Below are 27,574 nucleotides of genomic sequence, written 5' to 3'. Positions count from 1 at the left end.
CCACCTCGCAGGGCTGTTGTAAGGATCAAATGAGGTCATAATTATACATAGTAAGTGCAATATAAATGATGGTTATTGTTATAATAATGATATTTATTATTATATTATTTATTATTATTATATTAATTATTATTATTATTATTACAAACTAGGTCTTCTGACAGCAAATACAGGGTTATTTCCATTGTGTTGTGTTGCCCCTGAATATTACTAAGCTTTGCATTCTAAATTTGGGTCTTATTTTTTACACAGATGGCTTCTTAAATGGACTTTCTTTTTCTTTTCTTTCTTACATTTAAAGCACATCTGAGCAAAAGAGAGCAAAGTTAAAAAGGTAGTCAATGAACAAATGAAGTATTGATCAGGTTTATTCCCACATAGAAAAAGGACAAGCACAAGGAATCACAAAATATTAACTTAGTACTATTAGTACAATCATTGGGAGCCTAATGTTCAAGCCTTATTTGGATATCTTTTTTTTTGCAAGATTTCTAATTAACCATTTTACATGTCACCTTCACTGAGTACAGTCTGATGAAATGTTAAGCAAGATCTTTCTGGTGGCCTCTCTCTGTTTCCCATGCTGACACCAGCCCATTCCCAAGATACAGCCACATTCTCACTGGTACATGCTTCTGTTTCTTAATGGCACTCAGGGGTCTTTCAGGACCTTTTGGTACTCACAAGATTGGTGCTAAAGGAAAGAAACACATGAATGAGGCAAAGTTTAGCCAGGGCCATTGGTGAAAGTCAGGCTAATTGAATCCATACTCAACCTAGGGAGCCCCTGACATTATTATGTCAGGAAAGAGAAGAGTCATCTTTCTTCGTACCTTCTTGATATCACATCTTGTCACCTGGGAAACCAAAGGCAAAAGGGTGGCTAACCAAAAACCTCTTTTTTTTTTTTAAATCAGGTTTATGGCCCTGTTCGCTTTCTGCTATTGTGAGGTGGGGAGAATGACTAAGGGACCATTCAGAGCCTATCACCCTATTTTAAAGTCCCTTCACCTCTAGGCCAGCACATAGTTGAGAGAAATCTGGAAGTCTATCAATCACAAAGGGCAGAACAGTCACCTTGTCCTTCCGGAGTAGTTCTGGACATGCATGCTGGGCTGGCCTCTCTAAATGCATTTAGTCTGGCTACACTGACTAACATTAAGTGCTTCTTGGATTGGATTGGATTGCATTGTCTTTGGGAAAGAGTTGTAATTTCTCTGAAAAACTGAAAATTAATATCATATGAAGGCGGATGCAGAGGCAAATGGTGAATGTGAGCAGGATGCGACGTGTAACCAATGAAGAACTCCAAGGAAGAAAGGAATGAAAACTGTCATCTGGGAAAAGTATGCTAGGAAGAGAAGAGGGGTTGGTTGCATGGTGAGGACATGGTGAGGATGACAGCTGGGAAGCCAGAATGCTCCACTGGTCTCCTCAAAAATATCAGGGGAAAGCAAGGAAGGCCTTTGGCATGTTGCGTGAACCCCTTGTGGCAAACTTATGTAAATAGGTGGGCAAAAGTCAGGATGGGAAAACATGGATGAGTTGTGATCTGTATCATGGCAGGGAATATCCAAATTGAGGAGACTAGTTATCCACTTGAGAAAACTTGGAAGAAAGAGAGGACAGAGGAAAGTTAATGAATGCATGTGTGTGCATATGACTATGGTAAAATTAGATAAATCTTGAAAGCTGGAGGAAAAGAGATTCATGCCCCTGCGGAGGAAAAAAAATGGTAGGGAAGAGGGAATTGATGCCAGTTCAATTCAGTTCTATTCAATAGACCTTTATAAGTGTTTGCTGTGTGCAGGAGAGATTACTGGGCCCTGGGAGAGATACAAAGTTCATTATAAATCGTAGTCTTTGCTTTTCTGGTCTGGGGAGTATGACAAGTTAATTCAGTCTTTCTGGAAGAAGGCTATTTGCTGCTTGGAACTGGCAGGAGGGATGGAGATTTGACAGGCGATGTAACCTCAAGGTAAGCAGTAAGAGGAAGAAGCTGGAACTGGCCATTAGGGTGTGCTAACATTCACAAGGCTGGTGCCTATGACTTGGGGATTGACCATATGCCTAATAAATCACTATGGAACATCACAGGCACATATACAATCAATGAGTGTTTGAGGGAGAGACACATTACACAAAGTAGGCATGAACACCCACAGCCATGCCCAGTGACGTGGCTCTGGCCACATGGGATGATATGAATGTCATCAGGCCAGCCTCTCTTCCTACAAAACAGGAGGATTCCCAGGCCCCTTCCAGAGGAATTTCTAGTGAAATCCTTTGACATTAAACTCCGACATGCATGTACAGGTATGGCTGGCATCCTAGAAAGAGTTTCAGCCCAGACACAGCCAGATTCAAGACAGGCTCCCAAAAGCCCTTTCTGGCTATGACTGTGACAAAACGACTCACCTTCCATGCTTCCCCAGAAACAATCATAGATTGAATGGTAACCCTAGAATGGGAGGGTGAGCAGGTGTCACCCACTCACATAGAATTGTCCTTCTATTCAGCGTTTAAAGTTTTCTGGGGTATAGCAATGAAAGGAGTAGGAGACATTGGATGACAATTTGCATGTATTACAAACTCAATGGAAGGGCAATTTTTTTTTTAAAGGATGGGTGGCACTAGAAAATGTTTGTAGCAAGCAGGTAAGGAATGAATACATTGGGAGAGGTTGGAAATGAGAGAGCATGAATGAGCAACAGGGCAAACAGTTCCCAAAGCAGTCATTGGAAAATGAGATCAAGGAAGCTCTGAAAGGGACCAGTCTTGGTAAAGAGAAGGCAGCCTCATCCAAGGAAGCTGGAGGGAAGTGGGAGAGGATTAGCAAAGATGTTCAGCAGTTCTGATACCATCAAGGGGTGATGGCCTAATATAGAGCCTTCATCAGACCAGGGCACATAAGCATCCATAGAGCTAGGGCTGATGCACACATACACCTATGGCAGGTCATTTGTTGTTATTGTTCAGTCATTTCAGTGATGTCCTACTCTTCTTGACCCCCTTTGGGGTTTTCTCGGCAGAAGTACTGGAGTGGTTTGCCATTTCCTTCTCTAGTTTATTTTACAAATGAGGAAACTGAGGCAAACCAAGGGTAAGTGACTTGTCCAGGGTCACACAGCTAGTAAGTGTCTGAGGTGGGACTCTTGTCCACAGAACCCCCTTTCTCCTTCAAGGTAACTCATGATGAAGAAATCAGGTATTCTAGAAATATTGAAGTGGGTTCCTAGGGGTCCAAGCTCTGTACTCTAACTGAACTATGATAGAATCTGCCAGGTAAAGTTCAGGACCCTCAGGACATACTGTCCCTGGAAGATGGTTGGCTCATTCTCTAAACTTTACATCTCTGGATGCCATACTAAATCCACAATTCTGGAGGTAGATTCAGACTCAGGAGCAGCAGATAAAGTGCTGGACCTGAGTCTGGAAGATGAGTTCAAACCCAGCCTCAGATACGAACTAGCTGTATGACCTTGGGCAAGTCACTTAACTTCTGTTTACCTCATCTGTAAAATGGAATGGGAGGGGTGGACTTAATGACCTTGAAGGCCCCTCCCATCTTTTAATAAAGGATACTTCCAGCTCTAAATCTACGATCTCATGAAAACCAGAAAGTCTGTTCCTTTTGGGAAACTCATCTGATGTCACTCTGTACATTTCCTGGTGGCTCAAATGTGGCTTGTCCCCTGGGGTGTCCTGACTGACCCACCTTGATGCTGCTACTAGGGCAGCTCCCCACCCAAGAAACTCCACCCTCAGAAAGAGCTATTTCTTGGTGACTTCAGCCTGTGGAGACATTGCTGTGGAAGTACTGAGGCTCCCACTGTGTCTATTTAAAAGGCAGAGAATTGCAGAAGAGAGTTTGAGACCTCCCAGAACAACAGCTCGGACCCGGGGCCACAAGGACAAGGGTGTCACACAGGTACCCTCTTCCTCAGACCTACCCTGTGGGGGAAACTCCTCATATTGCTGTACTTCAGTCATCCATGATGACTGTGGGTTCTAGTGGAAGTTGGTCAGTCAGAATCTAGGGCTCCGATGCAGTTCTTGGCTGTGAGATTCTCTGGATCCCCAGGAGGTCCCTGACCCCTTCCCTGTGCCCTAGGGGTGGGAGCAGAGTCAAGCTGAGGCACATTGGTTTAAATGATATTCCCTGGAGCCTTTGGGTTCAGAGTATATAGGTACCATTTAGACTTATGTCAGAGGCAACTAAATGATACAATGGAGAGACTGTTGGCTGTGGAGTCAGGAAGACCAGAGTTCAGATTCAGCCTCACACACTTAACTGGCAAGTCACTTAAACTCTGTTTGCCTCAGTTTTCCCATATGCAAAATGGAATAATAATAGTAGCACTCACTTCCCAGTATTGTTATAAGAAACAAAAGAGATAATATTTATAAAGCATTTTGCAAACTTAAAGCACTGTATAAATAAATGCTAGTTATTATTATGATTGTGGCATATATTTTTATATTACTTATCTGTTCATATGTTGTATAAACTCAGTAGATGATAATCTCCTTGAAGGCAGGTGCATTTTTTTTCTTTTTTTGTCTCTACATTCCTAGTGGTTGTCATATAGTAGCATTTAAATTCATGTTCAGTGAATGAATGAATATACACTATTGACATGACTTCTATCCTGTCTCTACAGGTGTTGAGAAGACCCAACCATGGACACAAAAGATGACCACCTATGTAAGTAGCTGGGCCAGTGAATCGCCACCCGATATCAGAAAGCGATAAGAGCAGCAGTTAAATACAAGGAAAATAGCCTAGTTTCCTTTGGTCCTAGGCTACATCTGTCAACTCGGCTTGGCCAATGAATGGGGAGCCAGGGTAGAGCCATGAGAGTGTCAGGTTCAGAGTGAGAGATTCAGTTAGTCCATGGAGAGAAGTATTTTATAGTAGTAAAAAGTACACTAAGGTTTGAGAAATGTTTTACATGGATTATCTCACTTGATCCTCACAGTGGAAGGGAGGGGATATTCTATTATTATCCTCATTTTATTGATGAGGTAACTGAGGCTGAGAGAGTATAAGTAAGATCAGGGTTACTCAGCTAAGAAGTGTATGAGGCAGGATTGGAATTCAGGTCATCCTGACTCCAGGCTCACTACTTAATCCATTGACCCCAAACATGGACACTCAGGCTGAAAAAAAGCCTGCTGACCCAGAGCTAGACTATTTATAGCCCATGTAGTTATAGGTGGAAGTGACTTCAAAGTCAAAGGTGGAAGTAACCCAAAAGACCTGACTAGTGGACTTTGTTTTAGGAAGACAGAAGAGAGACACAGCTAGGGCATGACTATGTATAGCCCCCAAGTACCAGAGCATGGAGACTGTGCAGAAGAGGACTGAGACAGCATGAGGTCAAAACCCACAAGAAAATGATGGCTTGGGGGCATGTTAAGGAACAGCTTCTTCTTAATAAGAACTTTTTTGGGGAAAGGTGAATATGAAGAGGGAAAGGAATCCCTTTCCTCATCCATAGCCCAGGGGTCATAGAAGGTGTCAAAGGTATTTTTGAATTTTTGATTTATGGGAAGTTTGTTCTTGGCTAAGACCTGGACTCCTGAACCCAGAATGAAAGGAAAGAGAAAGAGATTCCTGAGAGTTGAGGGATAGCTACCTGCTCAGGTATCCACCTGGTGGTAGATAGAATGCTGGCCTTGGAGTCCAGAAGACCTACGTTCAAATCTTCCCTTAGATAACTACTGGCTGTGTGACTCTGAACAAGTCACTTAAACTCTCTCAGTTTTCTCACCTATAAAATGGGCATAATAATAACACCTACTTTGCAGGGCTGTTGTGAGGATCAGATGAGATAAGTCAAGTGAACAACCATGTGTTAATCACTTACTAGATGCCAGGCACTAAATGCTATATAAATCATCATCATCATCATCATCATCATCATCATCATCATCATCATCAATTTCCCATAGAAAAGGAGCTAGAACTGAGTTAACAGAAAGAGCAAAGAAATCAAGTCTAAATGAATCAGTTAATGGTGAGGGCTAGGATTAAGCTATTCATGCTGTGTGTTCCTGTTGTTTTTTTTTTTCATCTTGTTTTATCTTCCACCTTGTCCCAGCTACTCAATTATATATTCCTATATAGTGTATTATAATGTGTCCTTTAAATTACATTGCTGTTGGGGTATAGTAGAAGGGATGTGAGGGGAAAAAATCCTTTTGCCTTCTCCCACCGGGAGGAGAACCCAAAGTAGTAGCATTGAGAGTGCAGAGGGCCGGGCCATGCACTGCCTAGCATGGAAAGGCATGGGGATGACGTGGGATGAAAAGAGGTGCTGGAGAAGTCAGAGGATGTCTCTTCCCCTCCACTGTGACCTGGACCCGGGCTGAGCAGAACTACAGTTATATATCTAACACTTATTTTGCAAATTTGGATTTTTTTTTTTGCCCTATATATAGGAACCTGAAAGTTTGAAGCCTTCTCCTTATCCCTGCTGTAGTCTATGATTGTCTCTCTGTGCCTGATTGATTTGGTTCCATCACTAGCTTCGTCTTAACTAGATCAGATGATGCCTGGCCAATCTAATCTGTCACAGAGATGACATATCATTAAAATAGTTTCCAAATGATTTTTCTAAGATACCCTTGAGTCTTTGACTTTCTTGAGAGTTTTAACATTCATGGAGAGTCAACCAAGGTGCTTAATTTTTAAAAACTTTTTTCTTCTCTCCCTTCCATTCCTTGTTTTTATTCTGCCTTATTACAAGCCTTGTCCATCCCTTAGGAAATCAGAGCATACTTCCATAGCCCCAGCTTCATCCCTAAAAGTTAGATTCCTGGAATTTTCATTTTATTCTCCAGTGTCATCAGGAATTCCCTATGTTTTCCGTATCCAAGATTTCAACCAGCAAGTTTTGGCCCTGAAGAATAACACTCTCATAGCAACACCACACAGTGATCACGTGACTCCTGGTAAGTCATCACTTGAATCTAGTTGACTCAACTAGCAACTAGAGGCTGCCTTGAGATGGCCTCCTGGGGTGTGGCTGCTCCTATAGTGGTCTCAGTACACTAGCCTTTATTGACGTACTAAGTAAGCACTGGGGAGCCAAACAAAGGCAAAAACACAGTCCTTGCCTTCAAGGAACTCACACGCTAATTGGAGAGACAACATGTAACTATCTAGGTCCATACAGAATATATGAAGATATTCTTCAAGGGGAAAGCATTAGCAGGTGGGGGTTGGGGGTTGGGAAAGATCTCTTGCAGAAGGTGAGATTTTAGCTGGGACTTGGGAGAAACCAGGAAAGCCTGGAGACTGAGATGAGAAGGGAGAGCATTTTATCCATGGGAGTTCTTAACCTGGGGTATAAGAACTTTAAAAAAAATTGGTATTTATATTTCAGTATCATTAATTTCCTTTTATAATATTGTACATTTTATTTTATGCATTTAAAACATGATTTTGAGAAGGGGTCCATAGGCTTCACCTGATTGCCCAAGGGATTCAGGACACAGAAAAGATTAAGAGCCCACCTCCTAGTTCTATGACAAGGAAGTTGTGAAGTGGGGAGGGTTTGGGAGAAAGGGAGTAGATTCAGTTTTGAACATTTTGACTTAAAGATGTCTATGGGCTATCCAGTTAAAGATGTCCACTCTCAGTTTAGAAGATAGCTAAAATTTCTACCTTACAAGAAAGAAACCCTAATGATTTTGGAGGAAACATGGGAAGCATGGTCCTTGTGACCCATTGGTCTGTCTGGGCCTCACCTGAGTGTTCACTGAGAGAGACAGAGACCCAGCATCTCCTTTCAGGACACCAGCCTTGGGATAGAGGGTGCTCTGGAGAAGCCCTCCTGCCCCTGTGCTTAAGGCTTTCCCAAAAGCAGCATCCACATTACTTTCCTCCCCTCCCTGATCCTGGACTCATGTCTATGCACTCATTCCATTGTGACAAATATCGTGACTTACTCCATTTGCTCTCTCTCTGTCCCCCAGTCTTTTTGGAATCGATGCCATGTAGAGACAAAGAGTACCTTGTGACAGACAAAGGAACAGCTATTTATCTGGGAATACAGAACAAAGAACTCTGTTTGTTCTGTGAAGAAAGTGGAGGGCAGCCCATCTTGAAAATGCAGGTGAGCAACTAGGAAAAACATTCACTTCTCCCTAATAGACAAAAGCAAAGGCATGGATGAACCCCAAATCCTCGATCTTTACTTTTAGTGTTCTAGTATCTCATGTGAACACATTCGTGTATGACGTTCTGGAAATCTGAACTCAGCAGAAACCATTGCTGCTGCTGCCATTTCTGGTGGTGACTCTGCTAAGCCCTCCCTGGAGCCCACCTCCTTTTTAGAGGAAAAGACTTGGCAAGAGCAAAGCACCTGCCTATATAGAGCAGACCTCCCTCACTTTTTCCCCCTTAATGTTCATTAAAACCTTAATATTCATTAAAACCTTAATATTGAACACAAATACAAACAATGACATGGATGAATACTTAATGATAACTTATATTTAAATTCATTCGTCTCAGTGCCTCCAGAGTCATGGCATTATTTTAGTATTTTCCTTTAGATCTCCCTGAGCAATCTTTGTCCATTCATTTCCCCCCACTTTTCCCCACAGGTTGTTATTGAGCCATTTCAATCATATCCAACTCTTTGTGACTCCATTTGGGGCAAAGACACTGGAATGGTTTGCCATTTCAAGCTCATTTTTCAGATTAGGAAACTGAGGCAAAGTTAAGTGACTTCAAGATCACATAGCTAAGCAGTGTTTGAAGCTGGATTTGAACTCAAGTCCTCCTGACTCCAGGCCCAGTGCTCTATCCACTGAGCCACCTAGCTGCCCTTTCCTCATAGGATCCCAGTGCATTGTGGGGCACAGGATAGGGAGCTTGTCTCAGAGCCAAGTCAGCCTGGATTCAAGCCTAGACTCTGACACATTATGGCTATGTAGCCCTGGGCAAGGCAATGTGGTATGGTAGCCAGCAGGCTGCACTTGGAGTCTGGGAGATATTGGCTTAGATCTCATCTGGTAATGGCTAGAACGTACGGAGCTTTAAAGTTCGCAGAGCACTTTACTTGGGTTATCTCATCTGATCATCCCGACAACTTTGTGAGGCAGGTGAAATTCTTTTCCCCATTTCACAGATGAGGAAACTAAGAGGTGGTGACTCACACAAGATTTCAGAGGCAGGATTTGAACCCAGGTTCTCTAACTCCAGAGAGAGAAAGATGATAGACAGACAGACAGACAGACAGACAGATAGATAGATAGATAGATAGATAGATAGATAGATGGATAGATGGATGGATGGATAGATGAATAGCTGGGTGGTTGGATGGATAGATAGATAATAGATGGGTGGATGGATGATAGATAGATATAGATAGATAGATGGATAGATAGATAGATAGATATGATGGATGGATGGTTGGATGGATGATGGATAGATGAATAGATAGATAGATAGATAGATAGATAGATAGATAGATAGATAGATAGATAGATGGATAGATGGATGGATTGGATAGATGGATGGATGGATGGATGGATGGATGGATGATGGCAAGATAGATGAATAGGTAGATAGATGAATGGACAGATGGATGGATGGATAGATAGACAGATGGATAGATGGATGGGTGGATGGACAGATGAATGATTGGATGGATGGAGAGATAGTTGAATGAGTAGATAAATGGATAGATAGATTTATAGATAGACAGATGGAAGGATGGATAGCTATCTAATTAGATATTAGATATAATAAATGGCTATAATCAGATAGAGTCCCTTGTCTCTTCATGATGTGAAGGTGACCTTATATACAAAGGCTATGTTAGCAAAGCTCACATTATGACAGGTCCTTCTAAGATGGAAAGACTCTGAGTATGGATATGGCAGAAAACTCAGTGTCTGTCATTTTCAGATCACGCTTACTAAATTCAGAGAGGCTCATCACCAGGTGAGAGACCAGGTGAGGGACATAGCCACTCATGAAGACCATCTACTATCCTCAGGTCACTAAGGTGTGAGTGGAGGAAGTACCCCTATCACTGAAATCAGAGATCTTGGGACATGTTGAAGAATCTATTGAGTAATAATATGCTTGGGAATTAAGGGGGGAGGGATGGACAGACAAGATTACTATCTTCATCTTTCTTCCCCACTTCCAAATGTCTTTCTTCTGAGAGCTATGTGGTGTAAAGGATAGAGCCTTAGGTCTGAAGTCAGAAAGACCTGAGTTCAAATCTGAACTCAAACACTTACTAGCTGTGTGATCCTGGGCAAGGCATCTAACTTCTCTGTGCCAGTTTCTTCATCTGTAAAATGGGAAAAAAACAGAATTTACCTATGAGGTAAGTAGGGTTGCTTTGAGGATAAGATGAGTTAACATATATAAAATGCTTTGCAAAACTTTTTTTCACTTTTAAAATTTAATATTTTATTTCCCCCCAATTGCATGTAAAAATTTTAAACATTTTTTTCAGATTTTGAATTCCAAATTATCTTTCTCTCTCCCTTTCCTTTCCAATTGAGAAGGCAAGCAATTTGACACAGGTTATGTATGTGTGGTCATGAAAAACACATTTCCATGTAAGTAATGCTATGAAAGAAAAAGAGAGACCAACCCTTTCTCCCCTCCAAAAAAAAAAGTTTAAAAAGTATCTTTGATCTGCTTTTAGGCTCCACCAGTTCTTTTTCTGGAGATGAACAGCATCTTTCATCATAAGTCCTTCAGAATTGTCTTAGATCAATGTATTGCTGAGAATAGCTAAGACATTCACAGCAGTTCATCATACAATATAGCTGTTACTGTGTACAGTGTTCTGGTTCGGCTCATTTCACTTTGTATCAGTTCATGTAAATCTTTCCATGTTTTTTGAGAGCACCCTGCTTGTCATTTCTTACAGCACAATAATATTTCATCTCAATCATATACCACAACTTGTTCAGTCATTCCCCAGTTGATGGACATCCACTCAATTTCTAACTCTTTTCCACCATTAAAAGAGCTGCTATAAATAGTGCTTGCAAAACTTAAAGCGCTATATAAATGTTAACTATTATTTAAAAATTTCAGTCCATCAGAACTCCCCAACTAGACAGAAGATGGGCCTGTGATTACATTAGCTACACATTTATTATACATGTTCTCTTTGTGTTGCCCTGCCTCACACCACAGATTATTTATATATATATATATATATATATATATATATATATACATATACACATACACATATACACACATACATACATACATACACACACATATATACATACATACACACATATATTTTCATATGTATAATATATATGTATGTATGTATGTATGTGTGTGTGTGTATGTGTGTGTGTGTGCATTGCATAATCATTGCCTAGAGGAACCCATGCCAGAGTCCTAGGGCCAGGAGGAGACTTTTGGGAGTGCAGCAAGTGACTGGCCAGTTCTTAGAAGCATACACATTTGGTGAAACAACTTCTTACATTCAGTCATTTTTCAGTTGTGTCTGACTCTTTGTTTCTCCTTTTGTGGTTTTACTGGCAAAGATATTGGAGTGGTTTGTCATTTCCTTCTCCAGTTCATTTTGCAGATAAGGAAACTGAGGCAAACAAACTTGCCCAGGGTCACACAGCTAGTAAGTGTCTGAGGTTCAGGTCTTCCTGACTCCAGGCCTAGCACTCTGTCCAGTGTGCCACCGGGCTGCTGAGACAACTCTACAAATGCTTATGGAGGGATGCAGGGGACCAGTTTTCCACTTCAGAACATGCACAAGTGTTCTCTAATTGTTTCTTGTCTATTCACTGTTTGGTGAAGAATTTCTTTTGGAATGCATGCTGACTGAGCCTAGGAACTGGGGGAAACATTTCCTATATAGGCAACCAGGTCGGGAGGAGCTCCACTTCGTTCAAATGGCTTGGGGGTGAGAAGAGACACATGATTTGGTCAGTTAGTGACTTTTGTACGCATGCTCATTTCTGGATCAACAGTTAACTAAAAGGCAGGAAACAGTTACAGAATAACTGTACATGTTCTCTGTTCTACTTCTTAGGAATACTCAGAAGCAGGCTCACCTCACCTGCCCATTCCCAGGAGCCAGCTGCTACTAGCCAGTCCCCCACTGCACTAGCAATTGAAAAAGAAGGTTGCCCCACATCTCTTTCTTTGCTTCTGTTTTCTTCATTCACTACAAGGAGTCTTTGAACCATGGGTCTGTTTGGTCCCTACCTGCCCCCGCTCTTCCCAAGTCATCTCTAAAAGGTCTTTTCTTCCTGTTCCACAGGGTAATAACGTAATGGCCCTGTACTCTTCAGTGAAAGCACAGAAACCTTTTGTCTTTTACCAAAATCAGGCTAATAACACATCAACCTTTGAGTCAGCTGCATGTCCTGGATGGTTCATCTGTACCTCAAACGAGAAAGACCGACCCGTCACAATGACGCAAAACAGAGGGACAAAGTATAATACAGACTTTTATTTAACATCCATGAGCTGAGTTTGGGATGGGCAACCTCAGCAGCAAAAGAACCTGACCTTGCTGTAAAGTAGGGACTCTCAACCTTTTCTTTCCTTTTTTTTTTTTTTAAATGTCATGGAGTCCTCTGGTATTCTGGCAAAGCTTATGGATGCACATGAAATAACCCTTCTAAGAATTATGGTTTTTAATTAATAAAATTCATAATTTAATTAATAAAATATAGAGAATCACAAAGGAAACCAATTAAATTGAACCAGTTCTCAAAATATTTTAAGTATCTGTTTATTTGGAGGAACAAAAGGTCTAGAATCTTGAGAGTAATAATTTTTAAAAAGTGGGAAATTTATCAGTACCAAAACTCAAATTTTACCCCAAAGCGATAATCATTAAAAGTTTGGCACTGGTTAATAATCAGCCAATAAATACTTATGAAATAACTACTATGTGCTCGGCATTATGCTAAACACTGGGGATAGAAAAAGGGGCAAAAGACAGTCCTTGCCCTCAAGAAGCTTACAATCTAAAGGGCTGATCAGTGGTTTATCAGTGGAGCAGATTAGACAGAAAAAGAAGAGAGGCAAACAAATACAGTAGCATAGTTTTGCTAAACCCAAAGATCCCAGTCAAGTGGCGGGGCGGGGGGGGGGAGGAAGACTCACCATATGACAAAAATTTCTGGGAAAACTGGACAACAGTCTGCACAAATTAGGACCTACCTTCTCACACCACATACTAAGATAAGCCCCAAATGGTTACATGGTGGATTAAAAAAAAAAGTCATATCATCAACAAGATTAGAGAATAAAACAAGTGTCATTTTGATCCTCACAAGATCCCTGAGCTATGTCTTATGCTGGTGGCTAAGGAATAAATCTGGTCATAGGGCAGGGCTAAAAGAAGCCCTGAACAAAAGACTGTTACAGGCTGAGGATATATGGAAAGCCCTCCCTCAGTGGTACAGACAGGCTGTCCCAAAAGTCTTAGTACAGTTTTAAGCTATGGTAGCTTAAGGCTGGGACACCCCATATTTTCATCTAGCTACTTTGCTGTTTATTTTAAAAAAGACAATGTTTATCATTTTATTTTTCTTCTCAACTTATGAAGTGCCAAAAAAAAAAGAGCATTCCCATAGATGGTTATTTCTTCCGCATCGTGGGGATTAGGGGCACAATGTCCCAGCCATCTGGAAAATCCACATAAAACTTTTTGGCTCTCCTTTCATAGCAGAGAAGTTTGAATTATTTGGTATTAAAAGATAAAACATGCCGATATCATACAATGCTATACACATATCTTATGCATTTCTGAGTTTCAAAACTTTTTCTATGTTGTCTGCTGGTCTTCCCGGCCACGAAACTCCCCCCAAGTTCTCATTTCATTTCTTACACTGGACTGCGATATATTGAAACCACAGTGGGGAAAGTCAAGATGTAGAAGGGATAACTGTACATTATGGAGCAGAAGGAGAAGACTGTACGTGAAATTGTGAATCTATTGTTTAGAGCTCGCTTTTCTTTTTAATGTGATCTGAGTTTCTCTGGGCATGCCTAGCTCGTCTAACATGGTGCCCACTACATCTCCGCTGCATCCCTTACCACAAGGTGGGGGTAAGCCTCCTTTGATTGGCTCTCTGCATCTTTAACATTGGAGAGACCGAGACCTTCACTCTCTTTTCTGATTCTCTCTTTCTACTGCTCTCCTTTCAGCCACTCTTATCAACTGAGTCCACAAAGTGGAGATCCCAGTTCATCCAGTGATGAAGCCATGATCTGAACTAGTGAGAGGAAAGGACGCTCCTTCCCCCGCTCCCTCTTTCTTAGCCCAGCTTTGAGAAATGGGATTGGAGACATTTGGTTCTGTTTGTTTCTGCATTATTTGTCCTCCTTGGATTCAAGCGCTGATTACTCTCACAGAATCTGGGAGTTTGGGCCATGGTGACCTTGGAGCCAAAATCATAGGCAGGATGGTGCATCTAGCTAGCCTGGCATAGAAGCCTGAGAAGGACTCAAGCCCAAGAGGGGTTTTAGATGGATGACTGGGACTATGTTCTTATGGGAACCAAGTTAAAATACGACCCTAATCCCTTTCCCCTCCCAGAGTCACTGAGGCAATGCAAGGGGGAATCAGGGTTGTAGTATGTGTATTTGTGATCATACTTTTGGAAATAAACATTCCTTTGTAAGAGCAAATCCAATTGTTAGTGGCTAACTGGAACTGGGGTGCCACCTCTACCCTTGAGGAAATACCATCCAGGAGTCGGGGAGCTGGAGCCATTGGAAGAGAGTCCAGACATCCCCCAAATACCCTTAAGTGCACCAGAGGGCCCTGGGAAAGGAGTGAAACATGACATACTCTGGTCTTCAGGCAGGAGGGGCCAGGGTAGTCTGTGTTACGTGAAGTATATAATAAATTCAACATGTACCTTTCAAAACTGCCCTGTTTATTTGTGATTCCTTCTGCCTTTCTCTTCTCTCTCTCTCTTTTTTTTTTTTGGAGGGAACCTTATCCTTAGTCTCTTTCTTCCTCCCCTGCCCATTAGGATAAAAAAGAGAAGAACAAAGTCCTTATAACACATACGCAGAGTCAATCAAAACAAATCCCTACATTGGCAGAGTCTAGAATACACATCTCATTCTGTGCCCTGAATCCATTGCCTCTCTGTCACGAGGGGGGTAGCCGGCTTTTTCCATTGGTCTTCTGGAATTTGGGTCCCTTGTTGTCTTGATCAGAGTTCCTAAATCTTCCAAGGTTGTTTGTCTTTACAATTAAATGAAACGTCTTCAAGATACAGGTAAAGACGGAACAGGAAAAGAAATGGGGTCTTGTATTTTAGATATTAATTTAGGATATACTAGAAACTGTAGAGAAAGTCCCTTGCAGGGAGGGCCCGGATGGAGAGGAAGCTGCAAAAAGGGCCTTATATTTAAATATTTCTCTTGGTTTCTGTTTGTGTCTTTGTTTGTACAAGGATGTAATATCAGCTGAACCTCAATTAGGATTTTATTTCATTTCAATAAGTATTTAAGCACCTAGTATGGGCCAATCCAATCCAATTAATAGTTATTAAATCTTAGCACAGTTTTAAGTTATTAAGGTTTGTATAGATTATGTATAAATTTATACATAATCTATACAAAATGAATACAAGGTTCTTTGGGGAAAGAGTGCCCAGGATGCCCAAGGAAGGGCAAAGGGCTGAGATGAGAGCAGTTCTTTGTCACCTTCAATGGTATATGCAGTCATCTGCCTTTCTTTCTACTGCCCCCCAACCCCCGGCTATGTTGCTTATGCTGAGGGCATGGATTTGGCTTGTTCCAGCACTTAGGGGTGCTACCATTCCAAGTTTTAAAATTGTAAGTTAAAAATGGTGCACTCAAAAAGGAAAAAAAAAAGAAAAAGAAATGGTGCACTTTAGTACAAAATGCCCATCTCAGCCCAGCACCACTGTCCCCTTGTGCCTCACACCGTGCTAAGGGGTGGAGTCAGAGAACCAGAGTTTCAAATCCGAGCTCTAATGCTTCTTAACTGTGTGACTTGGGCAAGTCATTATAACCTCTCTGGAACTCAGAAACTCTCAGTTTCCTCATCTGAAAAATGAAAGGCTGGAGCAGAGGGTCTCTGAGACCCCTTCTAGTTCCAAACCCATGATTCCCTGATTTCATAACTGGGATCCCAGAACTGTACATCAAGGATCCTTGCAACTTAGGAAAATTTAATGGAAGATGAGGGGAGCAGTGTAGAGAAGAGAAAGGAGGAAAGGAGAGTTCATTGCTACCATTGATGTAGTTGTGCTGGGAGAGAAGGTAGCCCAACCTCCTGGGTCCAGATCTTATCCCTGTGGGAGATGAGGTGGCAGAGGCAGACCCAGGAGATGGGCACACATGTGACAGGATCTTAAGGATTGCAGGCTGGAAACAATTAGACTGAAACGAGGGGGAGGAAAGGAGAGTTCAATGCTACCATTGATGTAGTTGTGCTGGGAGAGAAGGTAGCCCAGCCTCCTGGGTCCAGATCTTATCCCTGTGGGAGATGAGGTGGCAGAGGCAGACCCAGAAGATGGGCACACATGTGACAGGATCCTAAGGATTGCAGGCTGGAAACAATTAGACTGAAACGAGGGGGAGGAAAGGAGAGTTCAATGCTACCATTGATGTAGTTGTGCTGGGAGAGAAGGTAGCCCAGCCTCCTGGGTCCAGATCTTATCCCTGTGGGAGATGAGGTGGCAGAGGCAGACCCAGGAGATGGGCACACATGTGACAGGATCCTAAGGATTGCAGGCTGGAAACAATTAGACTGAAACGAGGGGGAGGAAAGGAAGGGAACACTATTTTGAAGTGCCTACCATGTGCTAAGTGCTTTACAAACATTATCTTATTTGATCCTCTTAACAGCCCTGGGAAGTAGGTGCTATTATATCCCATTTTACAGTGCAGGAAAATGAGCCAGACAGAAATGAAGTGACTTGCCCAGGGTCATGCAGCTAGTGAGGGTCTGAAGCTAGATTTGAACTCAGGTCTTCCAACTCCAAGCCCAGCTCTTTACTCATTATAGGGCTTAGCCCTAGCTACCACAGGAAAGCATGTTTCTATACAGGAAAAAATAGGGCCCATTGAGGGCTCTGAGATACAGTATTGGGTCAGTAGTGCTCATGGTAAATAAGTGGGTCACCAGGTGGAGTAAAAGCAGTGACTTGCTTGAGCTCTCCCCCCAACCCCTTCCAAATACCTATAAAAAATGGCTCTAAACAAATTCTAAAGCAGCAGAACCCACAAAAAGACAGAGGGAAACAAATTTCCAGCCCAAGACAACCTGGATGGTTGATCAGAAAGGTGTATTGCACCGGGCTGGGGGAAGAGCGCAGTTGGTGTGGGCACACAGGCCGCAGCGAACCTGGAGCAGGCCTCAGAGGACTGAATCAAGGGCAGCTGTGGTGGTTTCCAGAACTCTCATCCCACAAATGCCAAAGACAACTTAGAAGGTCAGGGGGAAAAGTCTGTTTCTGCGGTGCTGAGAGAGGAGCTCGGGGTCTCAGCTCCAGTTTCCGAGAGCGTGGCCCCTGGGGACTGCTGCCTCCTGAGGTTCCAGTCCACAGACAGAAAGGGAATTGGGTGGCTGATCAGAGGGGGATTGCAGGGATCTCTCTGCTGGTGCAGGATTCTCTTGCTTTGCCCATGCTTGGATCTGGGTCACAGTTCTGGGTGGTGGTCCTGGGGCAAGGACGAACGCTGGCATGGTAGAGCTAGTAGTGGCTGTGGAGAGAAAACCCTCATGGTTCCAAGACAGAAAAGACTGCTTGTGGTCACTCAAAGACCAGAGCACAGGCCAGGAAGGATCATAGCACCTTGGAAGAACTGAAAATTTACAGGTCCCTAGAAGTATCTCTGAAAACAGCTGCACAAAACCCCTGAAGCTTGGGACAGGACATTTTCCACACTGGAAACAGACCCCTACCTTAACAAAGAGTTTAAAACTCAAGTAATTGGCTGGGAGCACAAGCAAGCAGCGCAAAAAGAGTCAGACTATATTATCTTACTTTGGTGACAAAGAAGATCAAAATACAACCAGAAGAAGACAACAAAGTCAAAGCTCCTACATCCAAAGCCTCCAACAAAAATATGAATTGGTCCCAGGCCATGGAAGAGCTCAAAAAGGATTTTGAGAAGCAAGTAAGAGAAGTAGAGGAAAAACTGAGAGTGATGCTAAAGGAGGCCCCAAAAAATTCTGAAGAAAATAACACCTTAAAAAATAGCCTAACCCAAATGGCAAAAGAGGTCCAAAAAGCCAATGAGGAGAAGAATGCCCTAAAAAGCAAAATTGGCCAAATGGAAAAGGAAGTCCAAAAGCTTACTGAAGAAAATACTTCCTTAAAAATTAAATGGAGAAAATGGAAGCTAGTGACAATTTGAGAAAAAAGACACTGTAACACTAATACAAAAGAATGAAAAAATAGAAGAAATGTGAAATATCTCATTGGAAAAACAACTGACCTGGAAAATAGATCCAGGAGAGAGAACTTAAAAATTATTGGACTATCTGAAAGCCATGATCAAAAAAAGAGCCTAGACATCATCTTTCAAGAAATTATCAAGGAAAACTGCCCTGATATTTTAGAACCAGAGGGCAAAATAGAAATTGAAAGAATCCATGATCACTCCTGAAAGAGATCCCCAAAGGAAAACTCCTAGGAATATTGTAGTTCCCAGGTCAAGGAGAAAATATTACAAGCAGCCAGAAAGAAACAATTCAAGTATTGTGGAAACACAATCAGGATAACACAAGATTTAGCAGCTTCTACATTAAGGGACCACAGGGCATGGAATATAATATTCCAGAGGGCAAAGGAGATAGGATTACAACCAAGAATCACCTACCCAGCAAAACTGAGTATAATCCTTCAGGGGAAAAAATGGTCATTCAATGAAATAGGGACTTTCAAGCATTCCTGAGGAAAAGACCAGAGCTGAATATAAAATTTGACTTTCAAATACAAGACTCAAGTGAAACATGGAAGAGGTAAACAGGAAAGAGAAATCATAAGAGACTTATTAAGGTTGAACTGTTTACATTCCTGCATGGAAAGATGATATTTGTAACTCATGAGTCCTTTGTCAGTATTAGGGTAGTGGGAGGGAAAAAAATTATATGTATGTATACATAGATAGAGGGCACAGGGTGAGTTGAAGATGAAGGGGTGATATCTGGAAAATAAAATTAAGGGGTGAGAGAGGATTATACTGGGAGAAGGAGAAAGGGTGAAGAAGAATGGGGCAAATTATCTCACATGAAACAGACAAGGAAAGGTTTTTACAGTGGAGAGGAAATGGGGGATGGTGAGAGGGAATGAGTGAATCTTATTCTCATAGGATTTGGCTTAAAGAGGGAATAACATATACAATGGGGTATGGAAATCTATCTTACCTTACAGGAAAATAAGGGGGGAAAGGGACAAGAGAACAGGGGGTTGATAGAAGGGAAGGCAGATGGGGGAGGGGATAACCAAAAGCAAACACTTCTGAGGAGGGACAGGGTCAAAAGAGAGAATAGAATAAATGGAGAGTAGGATAGGATGAAGGGAAGTATACTTAGTTTTTCACAACATGACTACTATGGAAGTGTTTTGCATGACTTACACATCTATAAACTGTATTGAGATGCTTGCCTTTTCAATGAGGGTGGGTGGGAGGGAGGAAGGGAGAAAATTTGTAACCCAAAGTTTTAAAAACATTTGTTAAAAATAAAAAAAAATTAAAGAAGTGGGTCACCCCTGGCTCACTGGGATTCCAAAATTCTGGACCAGAACTCCTTCTTCTACCAATGGAGGAGCAGGGATAGAGCTGCATTTCTTTGGCCTCTTCTTCCTCCTCCACAGAGAAATACATCGCTGAGAAGACCCAAATTACCCAATCTCTATGAGAGTCACACCCCACTCATCCCTGCTGCGTGTGAAGTATGACTGCAAAACCCCCAGCTCAGCTCTGGAGTTGATCATTCTGGTTTCTGTGAATAAGGCAAACAAGAGAAACTTGTTTGTGGCTGGTGTGAGAAGGGGGCACTAAGAGGTCCTGCCCTTGGTGACTCAGTTTCTAGAGGCACCAATTCTTTATGGAGCCTGGCATTTCCATCATGACAGCTGAGAATTTCTGTAATGCTCCACACTACCCTCTTCCTTTCCCCTAGACTATATCATAGAATGAGGCACCTGACAGAGCTGTCATTTCCTTGTTGCTTTTTTTTCCCCCTCGTGTGAGTATGGATTAAAGCTTACAGATGAATTCATCTGTAGCCCAGGAAGAGAAGCTTGCTTTCTCTCCCATTCCCCAGGGGAATATAATATTCTGCCTCTATTTCTTTATTTGTCACTGGGGCAGACAACCTGCTTTAGAACCTAGTCCCTAGTGGTCATCCTCAGGCACCGGCTTTCTCAAGAATACATGGACATAAATTCACATAGGTCTTTGGAGCTGGAAAGGTAGACAGAAGGCAGTCATTGTATTCTAGTTGTACCTTGGGCACCAACACATGGCATGTAAGAGGGTTTTTTTCCTTCTAAGATTCCTTTCAGATTGAAATCGATGATCCAATGACTTATTTCTGTTATTTGTTTTGTTTTCTGTATATATGGATATGTACATATATGTGTGTATACACACATATATAATATTCAAACATTATATATGTACACACACACACACACACACACACACACACACACACACACACACACACACACACACACCACTATATGGAATTTAGTTGCTGGAAGAGATGTATATAAAAACAGGAAGAAGAACAGGGGCCAAGACTGACGGCCCCATCCATTTCATCTAATCCTTTTATTCTTACCCCTAATTTTCATGGAATTTCCAGAGCTAGAAGGAATCTCAAGGGACTGGACCAACACAACCCCTCCCCACTTCAAATCCCCATTACAACACTCAACAAGTGATAATCTTCCTTTTCTCGGAAGGTCTCCAATGAGAGGGAATCCACTAAAAACAATAGTTAACGTTTATGTAGCCCAATAAGACTTGCCAAATGCTTCACAGATGTTATCCTCACAACAACCCTAGGATGTAAGTGCTATTATTATTCCTATAATACTGTTGAGGAACTGAGGCAGCAGAGGTTAAGTGACTTACTCAGGATAACACAGCTAGTGTCTAAGGTGGGACCTGAACTCAGGTCTTCCAAACTCCAGGTCCTGAGGTCTATCTACTGTGCCACCTAGCTGCCACCCTTGCCTCCCAAGGCGGTCCATTTCAGGATAACCTGAATTGTTATGAAGTTTTTTCCGTATGTCAAGTCTCAGTTTACCTCTTTGTAACTTTTACTTACTCCTACTTCTGCCCCATAGGGTCAATAGAACAAATGTATGCTTCTTCCACAGGGAAGCTCTTCATACACTCAAAGGTAGCTATTGTGCCCCCTTGAGTCTTCTCTCCTCCAGGCTAAACATTTCCAGTTGCTTCAATCGATCCCTTTATGGCATCAACTCAAGTCCATCCTTTTCCCATCCTGAGGACCTTCCTTCAGACTATCTCTGACTTTTCAATGTTCTTCCTGAACTGTGGTGTCCAGATGCAATTTTAGCAGGACTGTTACCCCTTATTCCTGGAAATTATGGCTCTCTTAATTCAGGCCAAGATGACATTTGGAGTTTTTTAGCTGCCATATCACACTGTTCCTTCATTCACTCACCCATTCATTCATGCATGCATACATGCATGTGCTCATTCAGTAAGCATTTATCAACCACCTACTATGTGCCTATACGCTACTAGGTATGGGGAAATAGTAAGATAAAAATCAAATATTCACCACCTTCAGGGAGCTGTACATGGATTATTTATTCAGTCATTTCAGTCATGTCTGACTCTTTCTAACCCCATTTGGGGTTTTCATGACAAAGATACTGGAGCACTTTGCCATTTCCTTCTCCATCTCGTTTTATAGATGAGGAAACAGGCAAACAAGGTTAAGTGACTTGTTCAAGGTCACATAGCTAGTAAGTGTGTGAGGCCAGATTTAAGCAAATACAGATATACATTGTATACAGATAAGCAAATGCAATATATGCATGTATATGTACATATACACACATGAGTGTGTATGTGTATTATACATGAGTATATATCTATATCTTAAACACAAAGTAATGTATCCAGAGGAGGGTACTAATGGGTGGATGGGGGGGGCAGATTAGAGTAAGCCTTTGAGAAAATGTGACCTTGAAGCTGAGTCTTGAAAGAAACTAGGGCTTCTTCTAGCTGTATTTGGAAAGTTTTCAATTTAATTTTATTTTCAATTCCAAATTCTCTCCCTCTCTCCACCCCCTCTCACACTCATTGAGATGGCAAAAAATACAATACCTATAACACATATGAAGTCACACAAAACATGTTTTTGTATTAGCCATATGAAGTTTTCAAAAGAGGAATTACAAATTATAAATAACCACATGGAAACATGCTCCAAAGGATTAATATAGAAAAATGCGAATTAAAACAATTCTCACACCATGCAAATTGGCAAAGATGACAAAAGCATGAAATGGTATTGGAAGGAGAGTGAGAAAACAGGCACCCACAAGAACTGTGGGTTTGGCTGTAAAATGGTCTATTTGTTCTGGATATCAATTTTTAATTATGCAAGAAAAGGTACTAAAATGTCCATCCCTTTGCTTGACCAAGTAGGCATACACACCAAGGAAGTCAAAGATACTAACAAAGGTCCAACATAGACTATTTATTCATAAAAGCCCTCTTTGGGGCATCAAAGAACTGGAGACAAATGGGTGCCCATCCATAAGGGATGGATGGAAAAACTAAGGTATGTGAATGTAAAAAATATTGTGTAACAAATGACAATTATGAGAAATTCAGAGAAAGGTGGGAGGCTGCAAAGGGAAATAAATAGAACCAATGGGCAGCTAGGTGGCACAGTGGATAGAGCACCAGCCCTGAAGTCAGGAGGACCTGAGTTCAAATCCAGCCTCAGACCAAACACTTGACACTTACTAGCTGTGTGACCCTGGGTAAGTCACTTAACCCCAATTGCTTAAAAGCAAAAAAAAGAAAAGAAATAGAGCCAAGAGAATAATATACTCAGTGATTGCAACAATTTAAATGAAGAGGTCACTCAAAGGGAAGTTGAATTCTGAGCAATGGGAAAACCAGTGGAGGACTCAAAGAATAGGTAATAGAACATCACACTCCTTGTCAAGGCACAGAGACAGGCAACTACTAGGACAGAAGATTGTATACATTGTCCCATGTGGGATGTGGCCACTGTATTATATGTTTTTGTCCAATTATATTTCTTTCTTACAATGGAGACTTCAGTCTACAGGGGGCAGTTAAATAACTGTGATATTAAGACAAAGGTAAGGCATCCACTATATATTATATGTATATGTTTATATGTGTATATATGTATATACCTATGTATAGATACATCTGCTGCTTTGCATACACTCATTGATAAAGAGAAAGGCATTGTTTACAGCAAAATATTTGTAGAAGCATGTGTGTGTGTGTGTGTGTGTTGTGTGTGTGTGTGTCTGTGTGTGTTTTGGCAAAGAAGGAAATTGCTAAATATCATTGGTATTTGAAAAGGATCAAAACGCTATCATGTTAGGGTCAATATACAGTGTGTCTAACTATGGGTGATCAGAACCAATGCGAGCTCAGAAGGTTCTACACTGGTCAGACACAAATAGTCCATGTAAACATTTGGAGTGGAAATGTCTCTACATTTGCACATCTCACATTTCTTTTAAGCTACTGTAATTCTGCTTTGCTCGTAGAGTACAACACCTTTGAAGCAGGCATGCCATGCTGGGCAATCCTGTGCCAGTGTCTCCCATATCTCTCACAATTGATTCCAAAGTTCTGCAGAGACCTTGAGAAGTGTCTTGTATCTTCTGTTGTGTGGGTGCTTGCCTTGTGTGTGTCTCTTAGGCAAAAATATATTTGGCATTTGAACAATGTGGCGAGCCCATTGAAGTTATACGCCTCTGCAGTAGATTTTGAATACTTGGAAGTTCTGCTTGAGAAAGGACCTCAGTATCCAGTACTTTTTCTTGCCAGGTGAGCTTCAGAATCTTCCTAGAACAATTCAAATGGAAGCAACTCAGTTTCTTGGCATGGCGCCAGGTTTTACGGACATACACCAATAAGGTTAGTAAAATGACTCTGTAGACCTTCAGTTTGGTCAACAACTTAATACCTCTTCTCTCCCACACTTTCCTTTGGAGCCTCTTAAGCACTGAGCTTAGCTCCGGCAATGTGTGTATTAGCCTCCTCATCAATGTGTATACATCGTTAGAAATTGCCAAGGTAAGTGAACTTATTCACAGCATTCAAAATTTCTCCTAAACATGTTGACATATTGGAGCGTATGAATGTATTGGAATATTCCTATGCTGAAATAAATGGTAAATATTCAGAATTTAGAAGATAGAAGAATGCTTACGTGAACTGATACAAAATGAAGTAAGCAGAGCCAACAACAACAATCCCAAACCAATATACATAAAGCCAATGACAATGGAAATGGAAAAAACAACAACTACAAAATGATCAGAAAATGAATGCGGCAAAATTACAAAGAATAAGCTTGCCCCCAAAGAAGAGATGTGAGAAAATGCCTCCCCCCCATTCACTGTTTTGCAGAGGTGGGTGGGATCCATGAGTGAAACATAGCATTGACAGATTTTTTTCAATGTATTGTTCAATGTCTTTTAATTCAATGTTTTGTTTTCAATGTATTCAATGCATTTTCAATGCAATATATTTTCAATGCAAGGTTAGATTTTTTTCTTCTTCCTTTTAGAATTTTTTCTTTAAAAAATTATGTTTATATGGGATGACTCTCTGGGAGAAGGGAGGACCACAGATACAGAGTAAAAATAGATACAGAATCAAAACAAAACAAAACAAAATCAGTCAAATTTAGTTCAAAAAACCAACAGGATAGTAAGAACCCTTCTGACTTTGTGTTACATATGGAAAGGTTACTTCAGTGGCTGGTCATCGATGGAGTGGTAGATAAGGAGAAGATGGTTAGTATCAGGGTGTCACAAATGGCTTATTATCTTTTGGTTGTGCCCTAAAAGTTTTCATGTTGGTTAGGAAGAGGCGGCCAGCTTACAGAACCCCAGCAGGTGGTGGCAGAGAGCAGCTGAAGGAGCTGAAGTGCCTAAGACCAGCAGATGGAAGCAGAGAGCAGTTCTACTTAGCAGAGGGAAGATATGGAGCAGATAGCAGAGATGCCCACTCAGAAGTGATGATGCGCCTCCCTACAGAGAGGACCATAATGTTATCCTTAGGGAACAATGACGCAACCACATCCAGGGTTCTTAACCTTTTTGGTGTTATGTACCCTTTTAGCAGTCTGGTGAAACCTACAGACCCCTCCTCAAAACGATGCTTTAAATACATCAATACACAGAATTACAAAGGAAAGCAAATATAGTGAAATCATTATTAAAGTATCTTTTAAAAATTCACAGAACCCAGATTAAGAACCCCTTCTCTACAGCATCAGAAATGTGAGTCGCCCCAGCTATTTCTGCCATCTGGCCACATACCTGTGGGCCTTCCATGTGTGTTCCCTGGTCACATTTGTGCCCTTCCCCACTAATGGCCAGTTATAAAGTATACCCCATGTATATGAGGGGATCTTTGTGCATCACTTAGTTTGCCCTGATTGATTAAATGTCTTTTGGTTTGAAGCCATGTGTCCTTTGGGTGGAAGGAGCTCCCAAGCTATGAATTTTAGTGAATGCTTATCAGTAGAGTGCCTCAAGCCTGGAATAGACTTCTAGGGGCCCATATGTGAAGCAAACCCAAATTCTATATATAAAACTGTGTTGTTTTTACATAAAACTATCTTTAATTTTACATTCATATATATATATATATATATATATATATATATATATATATATGTATTATACACTCATATATGGTTGATTATGCGTGACTGACTTGTAAGCCCATTTGGGGTTTTCTTGGCAAAGATACTGGAGTGGTTTACCATTTCCTTCTCCAAGCTATAATATTAGATCAGCATAATTAGAGAAGCAAAAGGAAATGCTCTGGACTTTGTGGCAGAAGAAGAGATCTATTCCCATCACTACCACGTATTAGTTGTGTAATATTGGGCAACTCCCTTAACTTTGCTGAAACTGTTTCCTTACTTGTGAAATAGGGATCATATTATCTTAGATTACCTACTAGTTGTTAGAATAAGGTAAAATGGCTGTATATGAAGGGCTTCGAAAATGGCAAAGTGCTATTTAATACAAATGGCTGTGTGGTTAGCCTTTGTAAAATTCAGGATGATTCAGGAATCATCTAGAAAGGTATAACAAAGCAATTAGCATTCCTTAGAATTTTCACTGGGAGACAGAAGGGAAGGGAAAAATACTCAAAGCATTTCTTTCCTCATTGAATGTTCTGAAAATACTTCTTTTCTCCCTCTGCTCCTGACTCTACAGAATTTTCTACTTGTCTTCCTTGGTTACTTGTGTTCTCATCAGCCTTTATCAGCCTTCTCTCCCTGGAGGTGGCTCTGCTTCCGTGATTCTCTCCTCCAGTGTATGAGTTCTTGCTTGGAACCTCCATTTAGAGGAGTTTGCAGTCCAGTCATGCTTACTCCTGTCCTGGGTCGGCTCCTGTCTCTCCAGAATTTTCTACCTCTGCATGTACCTTTCCCCATCTCCATTCTCTGACTCCCACTTCTTATTCTTCAGCTTCTTTCTATGTGTCCCCCCCCCCCCAATTTGAACGTAAGCTTTTTGAGGGCAGAAAGTATCTTTGTTTTCACTTGCATTTATATTCTTAGTGCTCAGTACAGTACCTGGCACATCATAAGAGCTTAATAAATGCCTTAGCTATCCTTCAGTCAGGTCTTAATTAGTAATATTTCATTGGATCTGATCGACACAAAAATCAATACATCATCCCATGATGTCATTTGTCCTCTTTGAATATGAAGGACAAACAACAACAATTAGTGAGAATAGGAGCCCCTGAAGTGATCATAAGAATTAGAATTCACAGTATTCAGAGTTATAATTATGCAGAACATGATAACTGATTCTAGCCTAATGGAAATATGCCACATACATTTCAACAATTCAATCACTTCAGCAGATTTTTCATTTGCATTAATTAAGATCTCTCTTTCTCTCTCTATCTCTCTGCCTGTCTATCCATCCATCCATCTATCCATCCATCTATTGATTCATCCGTCTATCTATCTATCTATCTATCTATCTATCTATCTATCTATCTATCTGTCTATATACTTTGTCTTGATTTCACTTTCGCCTCTCCCCAATTTCATGTCAGATTATACTTATCTGTGTACTTTTACATACAGCTGAAACGTATCCCAGTAAATTCTAAGCTCTTTGAGGTGCATACTGTTTCCCTATTTAATCTTTGCAAAAATTTATTGACTAACATTGGTTCACCTAGCTTATTTTCTAAGCATTGTTGTAGTTTCTAATGTCACTTCCCAAGTCTCATTATGAGTCAGGACTGAGGCTGACAGGTGGGTGTAGGGAACAAGGAAGGCCCAAG

General features: G+C 41.2%; 1 protein-coding gene across 1 annotated transcript; it reads left to right on the top strand.

Moving 5' to 3' along the window:
• The first annotated feature begins 4,683 nt into the window (after positions 1 to 4,683).
• Positions 4,684 to 12,702, top strand: LOC110192400 (interleukin-36 alpha-like). The gene is made up of 4 exons (XM_020963531.2): positions 4,684 to 4,708; positions 6,850 to 6,960; positions 7,987 to 8,126; positions 12,288 to 12,702. Exons 1-4 carry the CDS (start codon positions 4,684 to 4,686, stop codon positions 12,498 to 12,500), a joined length of 489 nt encoding a protein of 162 aa, XP_020819190.1. The 3' UTR covers positions 12,501 to 12,702.
• Positions 12,703 to 27,574: the final 14,872 nt, after the last annotated feature.

The sequence above is a fragment of the Phascolarctos cinereus genome, unplaced genomic scaffold (genome assembly GCF_003287225.1).
Source record: "Phascolarctos cinereus isolate Bilbo 61053 unplaced genomic scaffold, phaCin_HiC Scaffold_2;HRSCAF=192, whole genome shotgun sequence".
NCBI classification, from domain to species: domain Eukaryota; kingdom Metazoa; phylum Chordata; class Mammalia; order Diprotodontia; family Phascolarctidae; genus Phascolarctos; species Phascolarctos cinereus.
This window is presented reverse-complemented; position numbering and strand designations above follow the sequence as displayed.